General features: G+C 42.6%; 1 protein-coding gene across 2 annotated transcripts in view; it reads right to left on the reverse strand.

The window, feature by feature from the left end:
- The window catches only part of LOC137055555 (transforming growth factor beta-1-induced transcript 1 protein-like), a 58,114-nt gene that overhangs the window by 21,116 nt on the left and 18,859 nt on the right, over positions 1-18,139 (reverse strand). For both annotated transcript variants that reach the window (XM_067429382.1, XM_067429381.1), the window contains 3 exons: positions 12,620-12,753; positions 10,985-11,057; positions 2,601-2,685 (listed from right to left, as the gene is read on the reverse strand). In XM_067429382.1, the coding sequence (XP_067285483.1) occupies positions 2,601-2,685; positions 10,985-11,057; positions 12,620-12,753 (292 nt within the window). The remainder of the gene's footprint in view (positions 1-2,600; positions 2,686-10,984; positions 11,058-12,619; positions 12,754-18,139) is intronic.

An 18,139-nucleotide genomic window follows, 5' to 3' on the forward strand; every position in this document is an offset into this window, starting at 1 on the left:
TTTCAACAACCAGATGCATTGCACCCGTCCATTTTTGTTTGGAATGCGTCTCAAACCACCCCCTGATTGGATTTAAATCAGTATCAAAAGCGTTTCGGATGGCACTTACAGTTACAGATCAGAGAAAACGCATAAAGTGAACAGCTGTAAAAAAAAGCCCATAGATAATGGGAGATAAATACTCTCGGCATTGGATGGGTAAGCCTTGCTGGCAGTCTGACAGGTATACTCGCGCTGGTTGTTCGAGCTCTCGCAGCATCCAGCGGGAGCTCAATACTCCCAGCATTGGACGGGTGCTCATGTTTGTCATTCGACTGGAAGGGCTCACTCAGTTTCTGACAGAAGCTCAATACTCACAGCATTGGACAGGCAAGCCCCGCCAGCAGTTAAACAGGGTTTACTGGATATGGATATGGTTTGGCTGTTTTGACCGGAGGGCTCACACAGTGTTCTACTGGAGTCCAATACTCAAAATATCAAATGGATAAGTCCTGCCAGTAGTTGAGAAGGCAGCAGATGCATATGGGGTGAGCTTTCTCAATTGCAGGGATATTTGGATAAGCCAAAAGGTACAAAGGTGCAGAGAGCAGATTGGATGGGCTGACAAACGCGCAATGGAGCCAAACATCAACAGATGGGAACAGCTCAATCTCTTACATAGTGGCAATTAGGCAGTTCCAAGTGCAGAAAACTGTCGAGGAACATAGGTGAGTCTATAGGCCTCCTCTATGGGTAGATCATTTGAATGTGCTCCTCCCGAACTTTGTTAATAAAACATCTTAAAAATGCGGAAAGAATTTATAGAGAAAGTGAAGCTACGTCAGGTTGCATGCTGGAACGGTGGTGCCATCTTGTGAGGATTACTCACAGTTACTGATACTGAAATTGATACCTGCGTATCGTTTGCTTAAATCATTGAAATCTTGAGGGTGATAGAATGGAGAAGAGAAAATAAAAAGAGAAGGGACCATAACAGGATAAACTAAATGCCAATGCCAAGGAACAGTATTTGGACAAATTAAAGATTTTAAACAATATAGAACCATATGACTTGGCAGCCAGAGACCCCAAAGCACTACCTCCAGTTACATAACCGGACATTGAAAACTACTTTATTTTTGCATAAACTTTGCATCTTACAAACTGAATTTGATCAACATTGAATAACAATAATAATAATAAGCAGCAGACATTAGTTTGAGGCTGCCTCCACTAGCGTCGCAGTCTTAGTCCACACTGCTTTTTTCTCTCGCCGTCTCTAACTATGTACCTTACCCTTGGCTGTATTTCACCCTCCAGATTCCTTCCTTCCCTACTCTCTCTGATCCTTCCCCGTGCCCAGGAGCCAGCGTAAACATGTGGCTGCTCTGCAAAAAACCTCAGCCCCACCCTGTCTCTCCTTCCCAACACTCTGCTCCAACCCCAGTACCTCACTATTCAGAGCTGATCTTGCCATAAATCACCCCCTAAAACCTCTTCTTCATGCATCTTTTAATGCCAGATCTAAAATATAATGATTAATATACAGTCAGATGTTCTTTATCTGTGTCAGTAAATCAAAACCAACGTGTGTTGTTTCTCTTAGTAGGATGAAAATAATCTATTTAATGGTGATTACATGCTATAAAGACTCTATCTACCCAACCTGTTCTATATTCTATATCTCATAAATTCTATATCTTAACAGCATCAAAGGCCTCCAAGCTACTTCAATTAGAGGGTACTTAAATGGAATCCATCCTTCACTCGTGCTATCACTCAATCAATAAATCAATCACCTATTTAGCCATGTCTTATGCTTCAGAAGCTCTCAAGTCAAAACCCCATCTGACCCATTCTTCATGGATGACTCTGACTTCCCTGTACAGAGTTTTTGGTTCCAAAAAAATAATCATCCAATCTGGCATTCCAGCTGACAATTTTTTAGAACCTTTTTTAAGAGCTACATCAAATCCAACTGTTTCCACATTAGAGAAGCCCAACAAACCCTAATCAGTTAACATTAACTTGCTTCTCTTTGGCTTGCCCATCTGATGTTGTGAGTTGCGGGCTCCCAATGGCTGTCCAGCAATTATTAGCTTTTTTGGGGGAGTGCTCTGGGTTTGGGTCAAATTCCGAGCTCAGAGCCCTTTCCTTGGCCAGCATGCCAAATATACATATTTTATACTATATCTGATTATATGTAATGTAATTGCAGAGTTGGTCATTCGGGAGAAGCACGTTCAGATAACCTACCCAATCGGCATGAAAGTAGGCTTATATATAGAGCCGACTTACCTTTGTTCCACAACAGTTTTCTAGTATCCCTCCTCCAACACAGCTCCTCACTCTCGATTATTTCTATCCCAGCCAAGGATGGGATTGGGGAGGGTTTTTCCTGTTTATGTCCCGTTGTTTTAGAACATAGTACAAAGTCGATCACATCGACTATAAATTCCTCTGATAATAAGTAAACTATCAGTAAGCCAATAGCAGTTACTAATTATTAAGTTACCAGTTTGAAAACATTTTATTAATTTTGTATTTCCATCTGGTGGTTCAAGTGGTGCAAACATAACACACATCAGCTTTAGATCCATAAAAGTGTGTATCAAACATACTGTGCTTTGGACTCTGAAGTCTGACAGAGATGCCATTAATTTGTCCAGCTCTAATGTGGCAGATGTAGCTGAGGGTTTTGCTGAGCTAGAAACAGGAAGAAAAAAAAACACTATTACTGTCTGACAGTCATTAATACTTATTGTTTATATACAGATTACACCTATATGAATTTGATCTTTGTGAATTTAACTTTCCTCCAGAATACTGACATTATTGCATACAAAACATTTATTTAAATTAATGTCTGCATGGATATGCCATCAGTCAGTAATACTACTACTATTTAGTTAGTATGTAGTTGGTATGTCTCATAAGAGATGGAGAATAATTATACAGAAAAGTTTGTATACACATCTCGGTTATGTTTGTAACTCTCGTTCCCTAAAGGAGGGAACAAAGACACCACGTCAGAGTATTGACGAATAGGAATCTCGGTTGTGAGAGTCAATCTACTTTGAGTAAAATTGAACGATTAAATGCACATTGGTATGCAATGATTGCACCAGTTGCTAATGCCACGCAGTGTGGGTATAAATGAGGCACATGTGCTTGCATCAAATTAGAGCTTAGATCAGGCTCAAAAAATCAAGCCGACCCTACCCGAGCCTGTGCACGTTGTGTCCGAGCTCGGCCCGGCCAGACACATTAACTGTAATTATGAGCCCGAGCCTGATTTAAACCCGACCATTTTTTAATACGTGGGCCTTCTGACGAGAACAAGCCCGTAATGAGCAAAGCGGACCGGTGTGACTAATGTTAAAACTAACATTGATAAATTGAAATGAGCTGAAAACGTTGCAGTTTTATTCAAAACAGCCGAATCAAATTTTGTTGCTATATTGTCCTGTTTAACACTGTGAAGCTGCTTTGAAACAATCGTCATTGTGAAAGCGCTGTATAAATAAAGTTGACTTGACTTGACTCAGCTCAATAATCCGCATGAACCGCTCACCGGTAAAATGATGTTCGCTCAAATCCAGCTCAGACATGACATTTATCTGTAGCTTACTATACTTGTTGTAGCCATTACATGTTTTTTTCATATTCATGTTTAAATATTACAATATTATTTTTGCATTATATCAGATTCATGACAAGTGCAAAGATGCGAGTGTGTCAGATGATGGTTATATTTAATTTAATATTAAGTTTTGTTTTGTAGAAAGCATTTCTTTCATTTGGTATAAATTGTATCTTAATTTTAATAAAGGTTTCTTTGGCCAATTGCCTGGATTTAATAAATAAGAAGCAAATAGCAGACTTTAATCGTGACATGAAGTCATGGGAGTGATCGTTTTCATTGCTGAACTGGAGCGCGTCGTAAATAAATCGTATCATAAATAAATTGAAACTCAGCAGGCTACTGGCCTCACAGACATGAGAAATATTTCTATAGAAAGCTTGAAATTACACTTTTAAATGAAACGATTCAAAACAAAAAGATTTAGTTAAGCAAAGTGCAGTGTTCACACAGGCAGCTCATGACATTTCTGTTCAGAAAACAGCTCCATTGCTGCATGTGATGTGAGTTTAATATAAATTTTTACACTAATCCTGATTTATGTAACTTTGTAGCCAACACATTTGTTTCTTAGTTGTAGTATTAGTTCTTACTTTGCTAAAAATATATATTATTTGTGATTATGGCATAGCTTTCTGCCCGCCCAATTAGACAAATAAAGTAATGATTAAAAAAACACGAATGCTTGATCAAGGGCCCGGCCCAACCCGGCCTGCGGGTCGGTTCAGGCTTGGGTTGGGCAGGGAATCTAACATAGGACATGGCAAAAGGATGTGATATCTCCATTCCCTCCTTCAGGGAATGAGGGTTACATACATAACCGAGATGTTCCCATTCAGTCTGTAACTCTCAACCCCACGTCTGAGTAACAACGAATAGGAATCCCTACCAAAGTGCCCTGTGTAAGCCCAGTGCTTGGTAAGCCAAGGGGATGGCATCAACTATCCATTGGGCCATCCTTTGCTTGGAGACAGCCTTTTCCTTCTGCTGTCCTCCATGACAGACAAAGAGCTGATCTGAGGTCCTAAAGCTTTGAGATCTATCCACATAGATCCGCAGGGTGTGGATGGGACAGAGCAAAGTTAGGGCTGGGTCTGCCTCCTCCAGGGGCAGCACTTGCAGGTTTACAACCTGGTCCCTGAAGGGCGTGGTGGGAACCTTGGGCACCTAGCCAGACCAGGGTCTCAGTATAACGTGGGCTGAACTCCACCGAACTCCAGGCATGATTCGTCGACAGGAAAATGCCTGCAGGTCCCCTACCTTCTTGATGGAGGCCAGCGCAGCCAACAGCAAAGTTTTCATAGACAGAATCTTAAGATCCCAAGAGGGTACTGAGGGAGGTCATGGAGGGTTTAACCGTCTTGCCATCCTAAGGAACCTGACCAGGTTATGCTTCCCAACCGACTTACCTTCTACGTGGTCATGATAGGTAGAAATAGCAGCAACATAGACTTTGAGGGTGGAGGGCGACAGCCTATGCTCCAACCCATGGTGCAGGAAGGAAAGCATAGGCGGGATCGAACATCTTCAGGGGTCTTCTCGGCGGGAAGAACACCAATCAACTAACAGGTTCCACTTCAATGCATAGGCCAGTCTTGTAGATGGTGCTCTAGCCGAAGTGATAGTGTTAACTACCTCTTGGGGTAAGCCACTTAGAACCTCCGCGTCCCATCCAGGGACCAGACATGAAGTTTCCAGAGGTCTGGAGGCGGGTGACAGAGGGTGCCCCGTATCGGAGTTAGAAGATCCTTCCTCAGAGGACTTGGCCAAGTAGGGGCTGTCACGAGGAGCATGAGTTCTGAATACATATTTACGCAGATCCGGAGCCAGCTGTCAGTGAATAAAACCACTGGCCAGTGGGATGTTTCTGGAAATGCAAACAGGTTGACCTGTACCACCCCAAACTGAAAACAGATCAGCTGGACCACCTGGGGGTGGAGTCAACACTCTCCTGGGAGCGCAGCTCGTGACAGCTCATCACCCAAACGGTTGTGCACACCAAGGTCATGAATGGCCTAAAGCAACCTCAGACACTTCTTACTCCAGAAGAAGAGGTGGCGGGTAAGTTGCGACATGCAATTGGAGCGTAGACCACCTTGACAGTTGATGTATGCAACAGTCACAGTGTTGTCCGTATGGACATATAAATATTTGTCCAATAATTGGCCTTTGAGGCAGCTCAGTGCAAGATATACTTCTAGCAACTTGAGGCAGCTGATATGCCAATGCAGGTGCGGGCCAGCCCAAACCCTTGACACTGCATGCCCATTGTCTGTGGCCCCCAAGCCCATGGTAGAGGCATCCATGAAAACCACTGTGTGCCTGGACACCTGTTTTAGTGGCACTCCGGCCCGAAGGAACAAGGGTTCTGACCATGGCCTGAAGGTTTGGCGGCAGGCCGGAGTGATGCTAACCCAGTGAATGCCGTGTTGCCAAGCCCATCTCGGGACTCGGTTGCGAAGCCAATGCGGAAGCGGTCTCATATAAAGCAAGCCGAGCAGCGTTTTTGCCTCTGTGGCTGCCATATGCCCCAGCAGCCTCTGAAATTGTTTCAGTGGAACCACCATCCTGCCTTAAAACGTGTTTAGGCAGTTCAGCATCGACTGGATGCCCTCTTCTGTGAGACGCGCCATCTGTTTGACTGAATCCAACTCTATACCGAGAAAAGAGATCCTCTGCACGGGGGCGAGTTTTCTCTTTTCCTACAACCCCAAATCAGAAAAAGTTGGGACAGTTTGGAAAACGCAAATAAAAAAAGAAAGTAGTGATTTCTAAATTTACTTTGACTTTTATTTCATTGCGGACAATATGAACACAAAATATTTCATGTTTTGTCTGGTCAACTTCATGTCATTTGTAAATATGCATCCTTTCCTGTCATTCAGACCTGCAACACATTTCAAAAAAAGTTGGGACAGGAGCAATTTAGGGCTAGTAATGAGGTAAAAGGGTTAAATGATGATGTGATTTGAAACAGGTAATGTCAACAGGTGATTGAAATTATGATTTGGTACAAAAGCAGCATCCAAGAAAGATCTAATCCTTTAGGAGCAAAGATGGGCCGAGGATTGCCAGTTTGCCAACAAATACGTGAGAAAATTATTGAAATGTTTAAAAACAATGTTCCTCAAAGAAAGATAGGAAGAGATTTGGATATTTCACATTCATCAGTGCATAACATAATTACAAGATTCAAGGAATCTGGAGGAATTTCAGGTATTTTTTGGGAAGAATGGACGCCGTGTGCTCCGGACCAAAGAAGAAAAGGATCATCCAGACTGTTACCAGCAAAAGCCAGGGTCTGTCATGGTATGGGGTTGTGTCAGTGCCCTTGGCAAAGGTAACTTGCACTTCTGTGAAGGCACCATTAATGCAGAAAAGTACATAGAGATTTTGGAGCATAATATGCTGCCTTCAAGAAGATATCTTTTCCAGGGACGTCCATGCATATTTCAACAAGACAATGCAAAACCACATTCTGCACACATTACAAAGTCCTGGCTGCGGAGGAAGAGAGGACGGGTACTTGACTGGCCTGCCTGCAGTCCTGACCTGTCTCCAATAGAGAATGTGTGGCGCATTTTGAAGCTCAAAATGCAACAACGAAGACCCCGTACTGTTGCCCACCTTAATGCTGCGTTCACACCGCACGCGAATGACGCGATTCGCGCGAGTGATTTACATGTTAAGTCAATGCAGAGACGCGAATAGGCATTCTGCGGCGCGATTCGCGTGAATGAGGCGGTGCGAATGGCGCGATTCACGCGAATGAAGCGGCAATGATCACGCGAATTGAGCGTTTTGAACGCGTGATTCGCGCGAACCGCGCGAAACACGCGAATCGCTCAAGTTGAAAAATCTGAACTTTGGCGGATATTCGCGCCGCGTTAACCAATGAGGAGCCTGCTTACTGCTGTCACGTGGTGAAGTGACGGATGGGAAACCCATAGGGGAAACCCCGAGGCCAGAGTAATTTAAAAATACTACTCTATTGTGTCACAAAATGTACTTTTAATAGTTTTTCAGGCGAGAATGTAGTTGTTTAAAGCTCAAATATGTGATTTATTTATTAAGAGAGCTCCTATTTGAAAATTTGATCTGGTGTTTTCGGAGGTGTGAGACCCAGGGGATCACCGGAGCTCAGCGCTCATCAACCCCGGTGAGAGCAGCCTTAACTCGGATAGTCTTTCTGCCGACTGCCGCTGCCTGGCAGAACCCACTCCCATGACGCGAATTTGCGTCTGTTGTGTAGTGAATGTCACACGCGAATGAGCACTTTTTGTATAAAAAAACACAGATTTGAGCATTAAACAACAATATTATCGCCTGAAAAGGTCTTCAAACTACGTTTTGTCACACATTAACAGTAGTATTTTTTACAGAAAAGAAGTCAAGTGACCCAGTCAAAATGACTAGCAGAACCCCCTCCCATGACGCGAATTCGCGTCTGTTGTGTAGTGAATGTCACACGCGAATGAAGCGAATTTGACGCGCGAATGAAGCGAATGGATTCAAAATGTTCACGCGTCCAACTTCGCGCGAATAGCGCGATTTATTCGCGTCATTCGCGTGCGGTGTGAACGCAGCATAAGACTTGTTTGCAGGAAGAATGGGACAAAATTACACCTGAAACACTTCATCACTTGGTGTCTTCAGTCCCTAAACGTCTTTTAAGTGTTGTGAAAAGGAATGGCAACATTACAAAGTGGTAAATGCTTTACTGTCCCAACTTTTTTTGAAATGTGTTGCAGGTCTGAATGACAGGAAAGGATGCATATTTACAAATGGCATGAAGTTGACCAGACAAAACATGAAATATTTTGTGTTCATACTGTCTGCAATGAAATACAAGTCAAAATAATTTTAGAAATCACTTCTTTTTTATTTTATTTGCACATTCCATACTGTCCCAACTTTTTCTGATTTGGGGTTGTAGTTGAACCTAAGACCCAACTGGCTGAAGTGTTTGAGCACCAGGTGCCTGTGTTCGCACAACTGCTCCCAGGACTGTGCTAAGATGAGCCAGTCATCAAGATATTTGATTGAGGATGCGAATGCCCTGTTCTCTCATGGGCACAAGGGCCCCCTCTGTGACCTTCATAAAGACACGGGGGACAGGGCCAGCCCAATGGGTAGGACATTGTACTCATTTGCTCGACCCTTGAATACAAAATGCAGGAACGGCCTGTGTCGGGGGAGAATCGAGACATGAAAGTACGTGTCTTTCAGGTCGATTGCTGAAAGCCAATCTTGGGGATGGATGCACTCGAAAATGCATTTCTGTGTGAGCATTTGAACGGTAACCTATGAACAGTAACCTAAGATTAACCCACCGTTTTTCTTTGGTACAATGAAGTACGGGCTGTAGAAGCCTGTCTTCATGTCAGCTAGAGGGACCGGCTCTATCGTGTCCTTCGCCAGTAGGACTGCAATCTCCGCACACAAGACATGGGTATCTGCGGTTGTAACTAGGCTCGCAGAGACCAAACAAGCGGAACCATAGGGACCACCGGCATACCCAGAATGGGGCAGCGAAGGGGAATGCAGGCACCGGCCTGGGGCGGCTGTCTTGCGTAGATGTGAGTGTGCTGTGCAACACATACCCGATTCCATGGGTGGGCAGAGGCTGTGGTGCGTCCCCGCGTCGTCCGCTGCTGCCTGCTGGCGAAAGAGGAGGAGAATGAGTGTCTGCCGTTTGACCTCCCCCTGAGGACCCGGAGAGGAAGGAACCTGCTCTTTTATCACAACTTTAAACACAATCAAAACGGAACGCAAGATTCAACGCCCAGCCCTTCTTCGGGGGATGGAACAGTGCGTTCAGCATCTTCTGAAGAGCAGTGCTTCTAATCTCCAGGTCACCCGTCTCAGGGGCATTTGCCCTTCTCTTTGGTGCGGCCTGGAAGGGGTTGGGCATGCTTGCACCCGGCTCCACAACATCGTTTGGGTGGAGGCTGCTGCTGCTGGTGCTAGTGGTGGGGTGGAGGCAGCAGCTGACCGCTGCGGCATGATGTGACTAATAGCCTCAGTCTGCTTCTGTGCAGCTGAGAACTGTTGGGTGAAGTTCTGGACCGCATCGCCGAAGAGGCTGGTCTGGGACACGAGGGCATTAAGGAACCTGGTCTTGTCGGTATCCCTCATGTTAGCCAGATACAGCTATACATGTCGTTCCTGGACCACCATCGTGGACGTCACGTGATTCACAGCTCGTGCCGTAACCTTTGCCACACAAAGCGCAAGGTCTGTTGCGGTTCTCAGTTCCTGTAAAACTGCAGGATCGTGACCACCATCGTGCAGGTTCTTCAGTGCCTGGGCCTGATGAACCTGCAACAACTCAATGGCATGTAAGGCCTCTCCACAAGCTTGGTTGGCCTACCCAATCAGGTCGGAGAAGTACCTATAGAAGTAAATCAGACATGTGTTCTCCCTAGATGTGGAGTTAGGGCACAGTTGGATAGCAACAGCCTGTTCTACGGGAGGAACCTCCGCGTAACCTTTGCAGGTCTGCCATCAAGGGTGGTGAGGGAGGAGGATCCCCTGGACCGGTTTCGGGAAGCAAAAGGTGTTTCATGCACCTCCGGGAAGAAAGGAAAGTGTAGGGTGCAGAGAACTGAGTTACCCTCAAATCACCCATGATACTGCCTAAGCAACCCTCTAAGGAGAGTTGGATCAAGGCAGAGGAACGGGGACTTTCAAGATGAAATCTCGACTGCAACTCTGAGATGGTCATGTTCACGCAGTACTGCCAACTGAACCATGCTGCCTCAGCGTACTGAATGCCCAAACACGATATGCAGCGCTGATGGACATCCTGCGGTCAGAGGTAACCACTGCACCCAGAAACACAGATAGAATGTTATCTTTAAAAAGACGCAAGCTCCTATCTGTGTTGCTCTTTTACAGGGATGCTCTCCTTAGTGCTGAAACACCCAGGGATTGTGGAGACACAGTCAGGCAGCCACTCTCTCACACGAAGGTGCTCTCTTACCAGCCGTAAGAACGCTTTTTTGCGCTCTCCACCTAGCGCACCGAACCAGCTGTAAGGACAGCCTTTGTGGTTGCTCTTACAAACAATGAAAAGAGATGAACTGAAGAACACACAACCCGCTGCTGTGTCATCACACCAACACTTCTTACTTAGATTGCTCCTAAAAGGCAGGCATCAACTCTCAGTTGAACTGCGAAGTGAAGAGTAATATTGGCATAACCATCTACCACTTGGCTTTGAAACAAAAAGCTAATTTGGTGCAATCATTGCATGCCCATGTGCATTGGCTCGTTCAGTTTTACTCTAAGTAGGTGGCATCGAGAGTGACAAATTGAATGGGAACAATATATATATAGCAAATATGTCAGTGTACTAACCAAGTAGAGGATGGACCAGACTTTGAAGACAAATCATCTTTTTTGGTGCTGGGGAATTGAGCCAAAATCTCATCTAGGAAAGACAAAGGGACAAAAAAATGCTTCAGAGTAGTTCCGGAATGGAACGCTTGGGTGCAGCTTACTGAATTAAGCTCACTTAATACTGGACACTGTCTACCCAGATAGCAAGGTGACATTGATACAATTTTGAGTTTTGATTGAAACACAGACTCAGGTCTGTGCTCAGGAACCAATGTATGTCACGGTATATCACAGAATGGAGGTTCCCTACGTAACGAGACGTTCCCTATTTGTCAGCCACTTCGACATGGTCTTGAAAGCTGACATTAGAGGTGCCTAAGGAAAATGCCATAATGCAGTCCTGGCAATGTAAGCTCAGAGTAATTATTATTGTAAATGTAATTGTTGTTTTTACAGGGACCAGATGACACTAATGAGTCCTGCTGACTCAAACTTGACTCAAACGTCTCTACAAACTGTTTTTATCTGAGAGAGTTGTGCAAATATCAACAAGCTTCTACATAAACATGTAGGTAAAATAAGCTTATTTTTGACTAATGACTAATGATGGCAAGACAGTTTTTATGGCAAAAGAAAACAAAAAACACCTTGGAAATAACAGGTTAGTTTAAAAGGAACTGTTTCAGGAATTGCACAAAGGTTGTGTGACTGATCAAGTCTGTGTGTTTAAATCAATGAATAATGTGCCTTGTCCTTTGTCATGCATATTTGGATTATGTTGTGTTTAAAATAAGACACAAACATCCACAAAGCCATTATTTTAATCTCCTCACATTCTTTCTTCTAGTTCCCTCACAGTCCCACTTGATAGGGCCACTAGGGGGTGGGGTCATTGTCTTCCAAGGTGTGAAACACATCAATATTCATATCTTACATTTTTAAATCAATATAATGTTTTATGTAAATGAGTGTTCAGGATGATTGTTTTGGAGCAAACATTCTAGGATTCAAGCTCCAAAGATTTGTGACTAAATATTCAGTATGGGTTTTAGGGCCTTATTCTAGTGACTTAAAAAATATTGTGTTCACTTGCCACATATAATGTTCTAAAAATTATTAACTTTTACATACACTCTGCTCACATATTGTAGCAGACTGTGGCAGGACGGGAGTGGTTTAGCAAGGTCTGCAGCAGTAGAGAGAGCTGGGTGAAGGTGGGTCAAGTACAAGTGTCGGTTAAGCAACTGCATGTCCTGGACCTTCTGGTCTTCAACGACCTCAAGAAGGCCATTCTGCAGTGCAGTTCATTACCCGTCTGCCAAGGAGGATGACAGAGTGAGTCCAGTGCCACCGGCTGACGTCACTGGACTAGATGGTGGTATGTCCTAGGGTTGGCGAAACTCCATTGGCTGTCTCTCTGTATTCCCCTGTGTCTTCTCTTCCTCTCCCTTTCCTCGACCTGTCCCTCTCCCTAGGTCCCATCCTCCCGGATCGTTCCGAGGTCCGCCCCGGGGCCAGGGTGGTTTCCAGGGTGCCCGGGGGCGGGGCTGGCCACAGCCCGGAATAACCCTGCTCTGTTTGATCTCTCCACGCCAATCAAAGTTCAACATTAAACAACTTTTAGTAACAAGCTACTAAGAAGTCAGCACTCACCTGCAATGTTGAACTGTGTGGCATTAAGCTCCTGTAGTAAGTGATCGAGTTCACTCAGCCCCCCTCCCAGAACTGAGGCAGAGGAGAAAGCAGGAGTGTCTGCTGTGCGTGGGAAGCGTGGCTTACATACGGTACTGAGAAAAACACAAGATACAAAACAATCTGTGAGTAAGGGCCAACCACAATAATCACAATCTCCATGTGTATTTCAAGGAATAGTTATTTCACAAACTAAAATTATTATATATTATTTAGAACATTCAGACCATTGTCTTGTCAGATCTTGTCATAACATGACATGGTGTAGCTCCATGTCCAAACTCTTGTTATTAAAAGATCAGTGTACTGCAATGCCCTACCAGCCAGCCTTTCAGACAGTGTGACCAAGTCTGCAGATATTCAAGAATATGACAGCACAATTGGAGTGTGACAAGACATTTAGCTAGAGACGAGACACGAGATTAGGTTCACGAGAATGAGATGAGACAAAATTTTGCACAGTATTTTGGAAAATAGTCTCTAGTTGCATTTTAAAAAGTTTTAACTAATCATATTGTAATAAATGTAATTTCAGTTCTACTTTCATTTCAGTAGGAATTATTAAATGCATGGAAAGACAACAATATGCACTGTAAAATGTTTTGCCACAAACTCCACTGACTGTCTTCTCTCCTGTATGATATCACACAAGTTTCTTTAGACCTTACTGTACGTAAATGCTTCCAGGACTTTTGACAAAGGCTGTGTGTGACCTCCTATTTGAACTCCGTTCCACAAATTGAACATAGAAAAAAAAAACAGTATAAATAACACAAATTAAAAAAAATCTTAGTCTTATTAAGTGCAAACAATAAGTGCAACATAATCAAAGTACTCTCTCACTATTCAAAGTGCAAACAGAGACAAGATCTAAGAGGTTTTATAACTACACAGCCAAGCCTAAGATATATTTGAAATTGGGAGACTGGCTATTGTATGTCACCTAATTTGCATGCATCAGGGAGCCCGCATTTACTTTTAAATTACGATCGCACCTACTCCGTGTATAAGGAGTGCCAGTGCTCTAAGTCCATTCTACAAGATAAGACATTTTTCAGACGCTTAGGCTGCCAGAATAAAATTCAAGGCTTTAATGCTGGCTTTCGGGACTGCCACTGGAACTGAACCATCCTACCTCAACACACTCCAACAAGTGTATGCCCCTTCTGCCAGTTATGGTCACAGAACAAGCTTCCTATCCGGTTCCTTTACAACAACCACCAATTCAGTCCAAAACCTTAACCTTCTCTGCTCCTAAAGTACATGGTGGAATGAGTTGCCAACCTCCACCTCATCTGCTAAGATCATTTTCAAAATGTTGCTGAAAAAATAAGCTTTTCTGCAAACACTTAACCACTCCATGACTGTAAAATCCAAGACACTAAAGCTGAGTGGAAATTGTAAAATTTATAATAGTCCTTTACGACGATGAACATGATCCCAGCGTAAGCCATGTCACACTGTGAGATCTCAATTCTCAGTAATGTCCAACTTTGCAGCAGTCAAGATGTGTGAAAGATGAATGCAAGAAGACTTGTTTGGAGTTTTACATCATCCGTCTGTGACATGTTCAGTGATGGTGAGCTGCATTTACATGTGGGATAGAAATGGTGGCTAGCAAACCAAAACAATATCTATTTTGAAAATGGCTTTTTTAATGAAAAAATAAGATGATGTGTTTGGAGCAAGTGGTGGTTTGTTATCTAACTAATTGTGACCCGTCACTACTTTCGAGCAAAATGAGAAAGAAGTGTGGGTTTTTTTTCAAGATAGGTGCTTTTCGCTTTTTTGCAGAATCTGTTAGTTGAGCTCACGAAGAAACTCTCCGTGTTTGAGATAGCAGTATTGGTATATTTAAAAGTGTACATTTTGAGGTTGAAATCGCCTTGTTTTGTCTGTGTGTATTTCCATATTGGATAAGCCAGCTTTTGTTATTGCTCCGCCCTCAAAAGGAAGTGTGGCTACTTATTTATGCAGCACTCTGGTTGGCTCTAGATGATATCAAAATTTAATCAGGATGGATGCAGACTTGTTTCAAGACTCCATTATATATATATTGTCTTGTTCAAAATAATAGCAGTACAATGTGACTAACCAGAATAATCAAGGTTTTTAGTATATTTTTTATTGCTACGTGGCAAACAAGTTACCAGTAGGTTCAGTAGATTGTCAGAAAACAAACAAAACCCAGCATTCATGATATGCACGCTCTTAAGGCTGTGCAATTGGGCAATTAGTTGAAAGGGGTGTGTTCAAAAAAATAGCAGTGTCTACCTTTGACTGTACAAACTCAAAACTATTTTGTACAAACATTTTTTTTTCTGGGATTTAGCAATCCTGTGAATCACTAAACTAATATTTAGTTGTATGACCACAGTTTTTTAAAACTGCTTGACATCTGTGTGGCATGGAGTCAACCAACTTGTGGCACCTCTCAGCTGTTATTCCACTCCATGATTCTTTAACAAAATTCCACAATTCATTCACATTTCTTGGTTTTGCTTCAGAAACAGCATTTTTGATATCACCCCACAAGTTCTCAATTGGATTAAGGTCTGGAGATTGGGCTGGCCACTCCATAACATTAATTTTGTTGGTTTGGAACCAAGACTTTGCCCGTTTACTAGTGTGTTTTGGGTCATTGTCTTGTTGAAACAACCATTTCAAGGGCATGTCCTCTTCAGCATAGGGCAACATGACCTCTTCAAGTATTTTAACATATGCAAACTGATCCATGATCCCTGGTATGCGATAAATAGGCCCAACACCATAGTAGGAGAAACATGCCCATATCATGATGCTTGCACCTCCATGCTTCACTGTTTTCACTGTGTACTGTGGCTTGAATTCAGAGTTTGGGGGTCGTCTCACAAACTGCCTGTGGCCCTTGGACCCAAAAAGAACAATTTTACTCTCATCAGTCCACAAAATGTTCCTCCATTTCTCTTTAGGCCAGTTGATGTGTTCTTTGGCAAATTGTAACCTCTTCTGCACATGCCTTTTTTTTAACAGAGGGACTTTGCGGGGGATTCTTGAAAATAGATTAGCTTCACACAGATGTCTTCTAACTGTCACAGTACTTACAGGTAACTCCAGACTGTCTTTGATCATCCTGGAGGTGATCATTGGCTGAGCCTTTGCCATTCTGGTTATTCTTCTATCCATTTTGATGGTTGTCTTCCGTTTTCTTCCACGTCTCCCTGGTTTTGCTCTCCATTTTAAGGCATTGGAGATCATTTTAGCTGAACAGCCTATCATTTTTTGCACCTCTTTATAGGTTTTCCCCTCTCTAATCAACTTTTTAATCAAAGTACGCTGTTCTTCTGAACAATGTCTTGAACGACCCATTTTCCTCAGCTTTCAAATGCATGTTCAACAAGTGTTGGCTTCATCCTTAAATAGGGGCCACCTGATTCACACCTGTTTCTTCACAAAATTGATGACCTCAGTGATTGAATGCCACACTGCTATTTTTTTGAACACACCCCTTTCAACTAATTCAACTAATTGCCCAATTGCACAGCCTTAAGAGCGTGCATATCATGAATGCTGGGTCTCATTTGTTTTCTGAGAATCTACTGAACCTACTGGTAACTTGTTTGCCACGTAGCAATAAAAAAATGTACGAAAAACCTTGATTATTCTGGTTAGTCACATTGTACTGCTATTATTTTGAACAAGACTATATATATATATATATATATATATATATATATATATATATATATATATATATATATATATATATATATATATATATATATTTTTTTTTTTTTTTTTTAATCAGAAATTGCTTTTTATTTGTTGTTCATAATTTTGTTTCATATTTAATGTACAAGAAAAGTAGGAGGAGGGACAATAATGGAAGACAAACAAACAGTTAAGGACCTTCAGCTGGGATAGGAAATCATGTTGTCTGAGGTGCAGCTCTGCCAAATATCAGAGTGCTGGCCACAAGGCTCCGACAGAGGTTAATCTTTCTATGTTCAGGATGCTAAGTGATTCTCATTTTGTTCATCAACTTTATGACAGAGCCTGCATATCCCTAATTCATTTCAGATAAGTTATAGCTATAATAAAAAAATAAAAAAATATATAGGATCATATGTTTGTCAGATGCTGGTTCAAAGGATGTCTTAACCAGACCCTTGAGGACAATAGCTAAGTCCCATGAAGGGATCTTGGTTCTTATGCAAGGCCTTAACCGCCTGGCCCCAAGAATGAAGCGAGCAAACAGAGGATGCCTCCCAAGTGGCACCCCATCCACCAGGGGGTGGCAAGTTGAAAGAGAAGCCACATAAACCCTGAGAGTGGAGGGGCAAGTACCTGTTGACAACTTTTCTTACAGAAAGTCCAGAACTGAAGCAACCTGGCAGTTAAGTGGATCAACATTGTATGTCATAAATTATCTTTCAAAGACACCCCATTTTTTGGCATACACTTTCAGTGTGGAAGCTTCCCTAACATTTAGAATGGTCTCAATCACTGCAGGCGAAAGCCCAGTGTCCATCAGTCAGTGCCCATCAGGGGCCAAACATGACAGTTTTTTACAGGTCAGGCCTGAGATGGAATATTGTGCCCTCTGCCTGAGACAGAAGGTTCTTCCTTACCGAAATCGGTTAATGATGAGCCGTTGAGGAGAGACACTAGCCGCGTTTCCATTACCCTTCAAATTGCGCAAATTGAAATTGCGAATTGAAAATACGCCTAATGGAAACACGGCAATTTCGCAAAAACTCCCATATATCGCAAAAAAGTTTTTACGCTCTCATGAGGTGGTTTTTCAGGCAATTCGAAAAAGGACATTTTCGCAAAACCGCAATGGAAACTTTTTTTCCGCATGTCACGTCACCTGTTGCAGTGACGCATTGCTGCAACATAGGGCCTATTATATTTTCCACTCAATTGTGTCGTAATAACAAGATAATGTAGTTAAAATTCACAATAGGCCTACTCTGTCATTTTTATCTATACAGATAAGTTCAAGACATAATTATAAACTCTAAACTGTCTATTTTAATTTGTGGACTCGGGGAAATAATTATTTTGCATGCATTCACTCCGAACGCTGTCTTCATTAAAAAAAAAAAAAATCTTGTTTATTAAATGCCATTTTTTTCTTTTCCAAAGCATTTCTAAATTCAGTTAATATGCCCAACAAACTAAATGTCTAGCTAAAATAACGAAAGTGGTAAAAAAAAACAAAAACAAAAAAAAAACATTTGAGTTACCATGCAAATTCAAACATTTCACTCTTCTCTATATGCGTCAACCTGGCGCGCGTAAAAGTCGATCATTCTTTACAGTTGACGGTTTCGGTTTGGAGAGAAGACGAGACGGAGTTCTTTATTAAACTCATAAAAGACAATATAGGATTACAGTAATACTGGATTCTAAACACAGAAATGCTACATTATCATGAAGACCTTGAAGCAGATCTGACACACACACAACACACACACACCTCATATCCGTGCCGCT

Source organism: Pseudorasbora parva, chromosome 21 (assembly GCF_024679245.1).
Source record: "Pseudorasbora parva isolate DD20220531a chromosome 21, ASM2467924v1, whole genome shotgun sequence".
In the NCBI taxonomy this organism is placed as follows: Eukaryota; Metazoa; Chordata; class Actinopteri; order Cypriniformes; family Gobionidae; genus Pseudorasbora; species Pseudorasbora parva.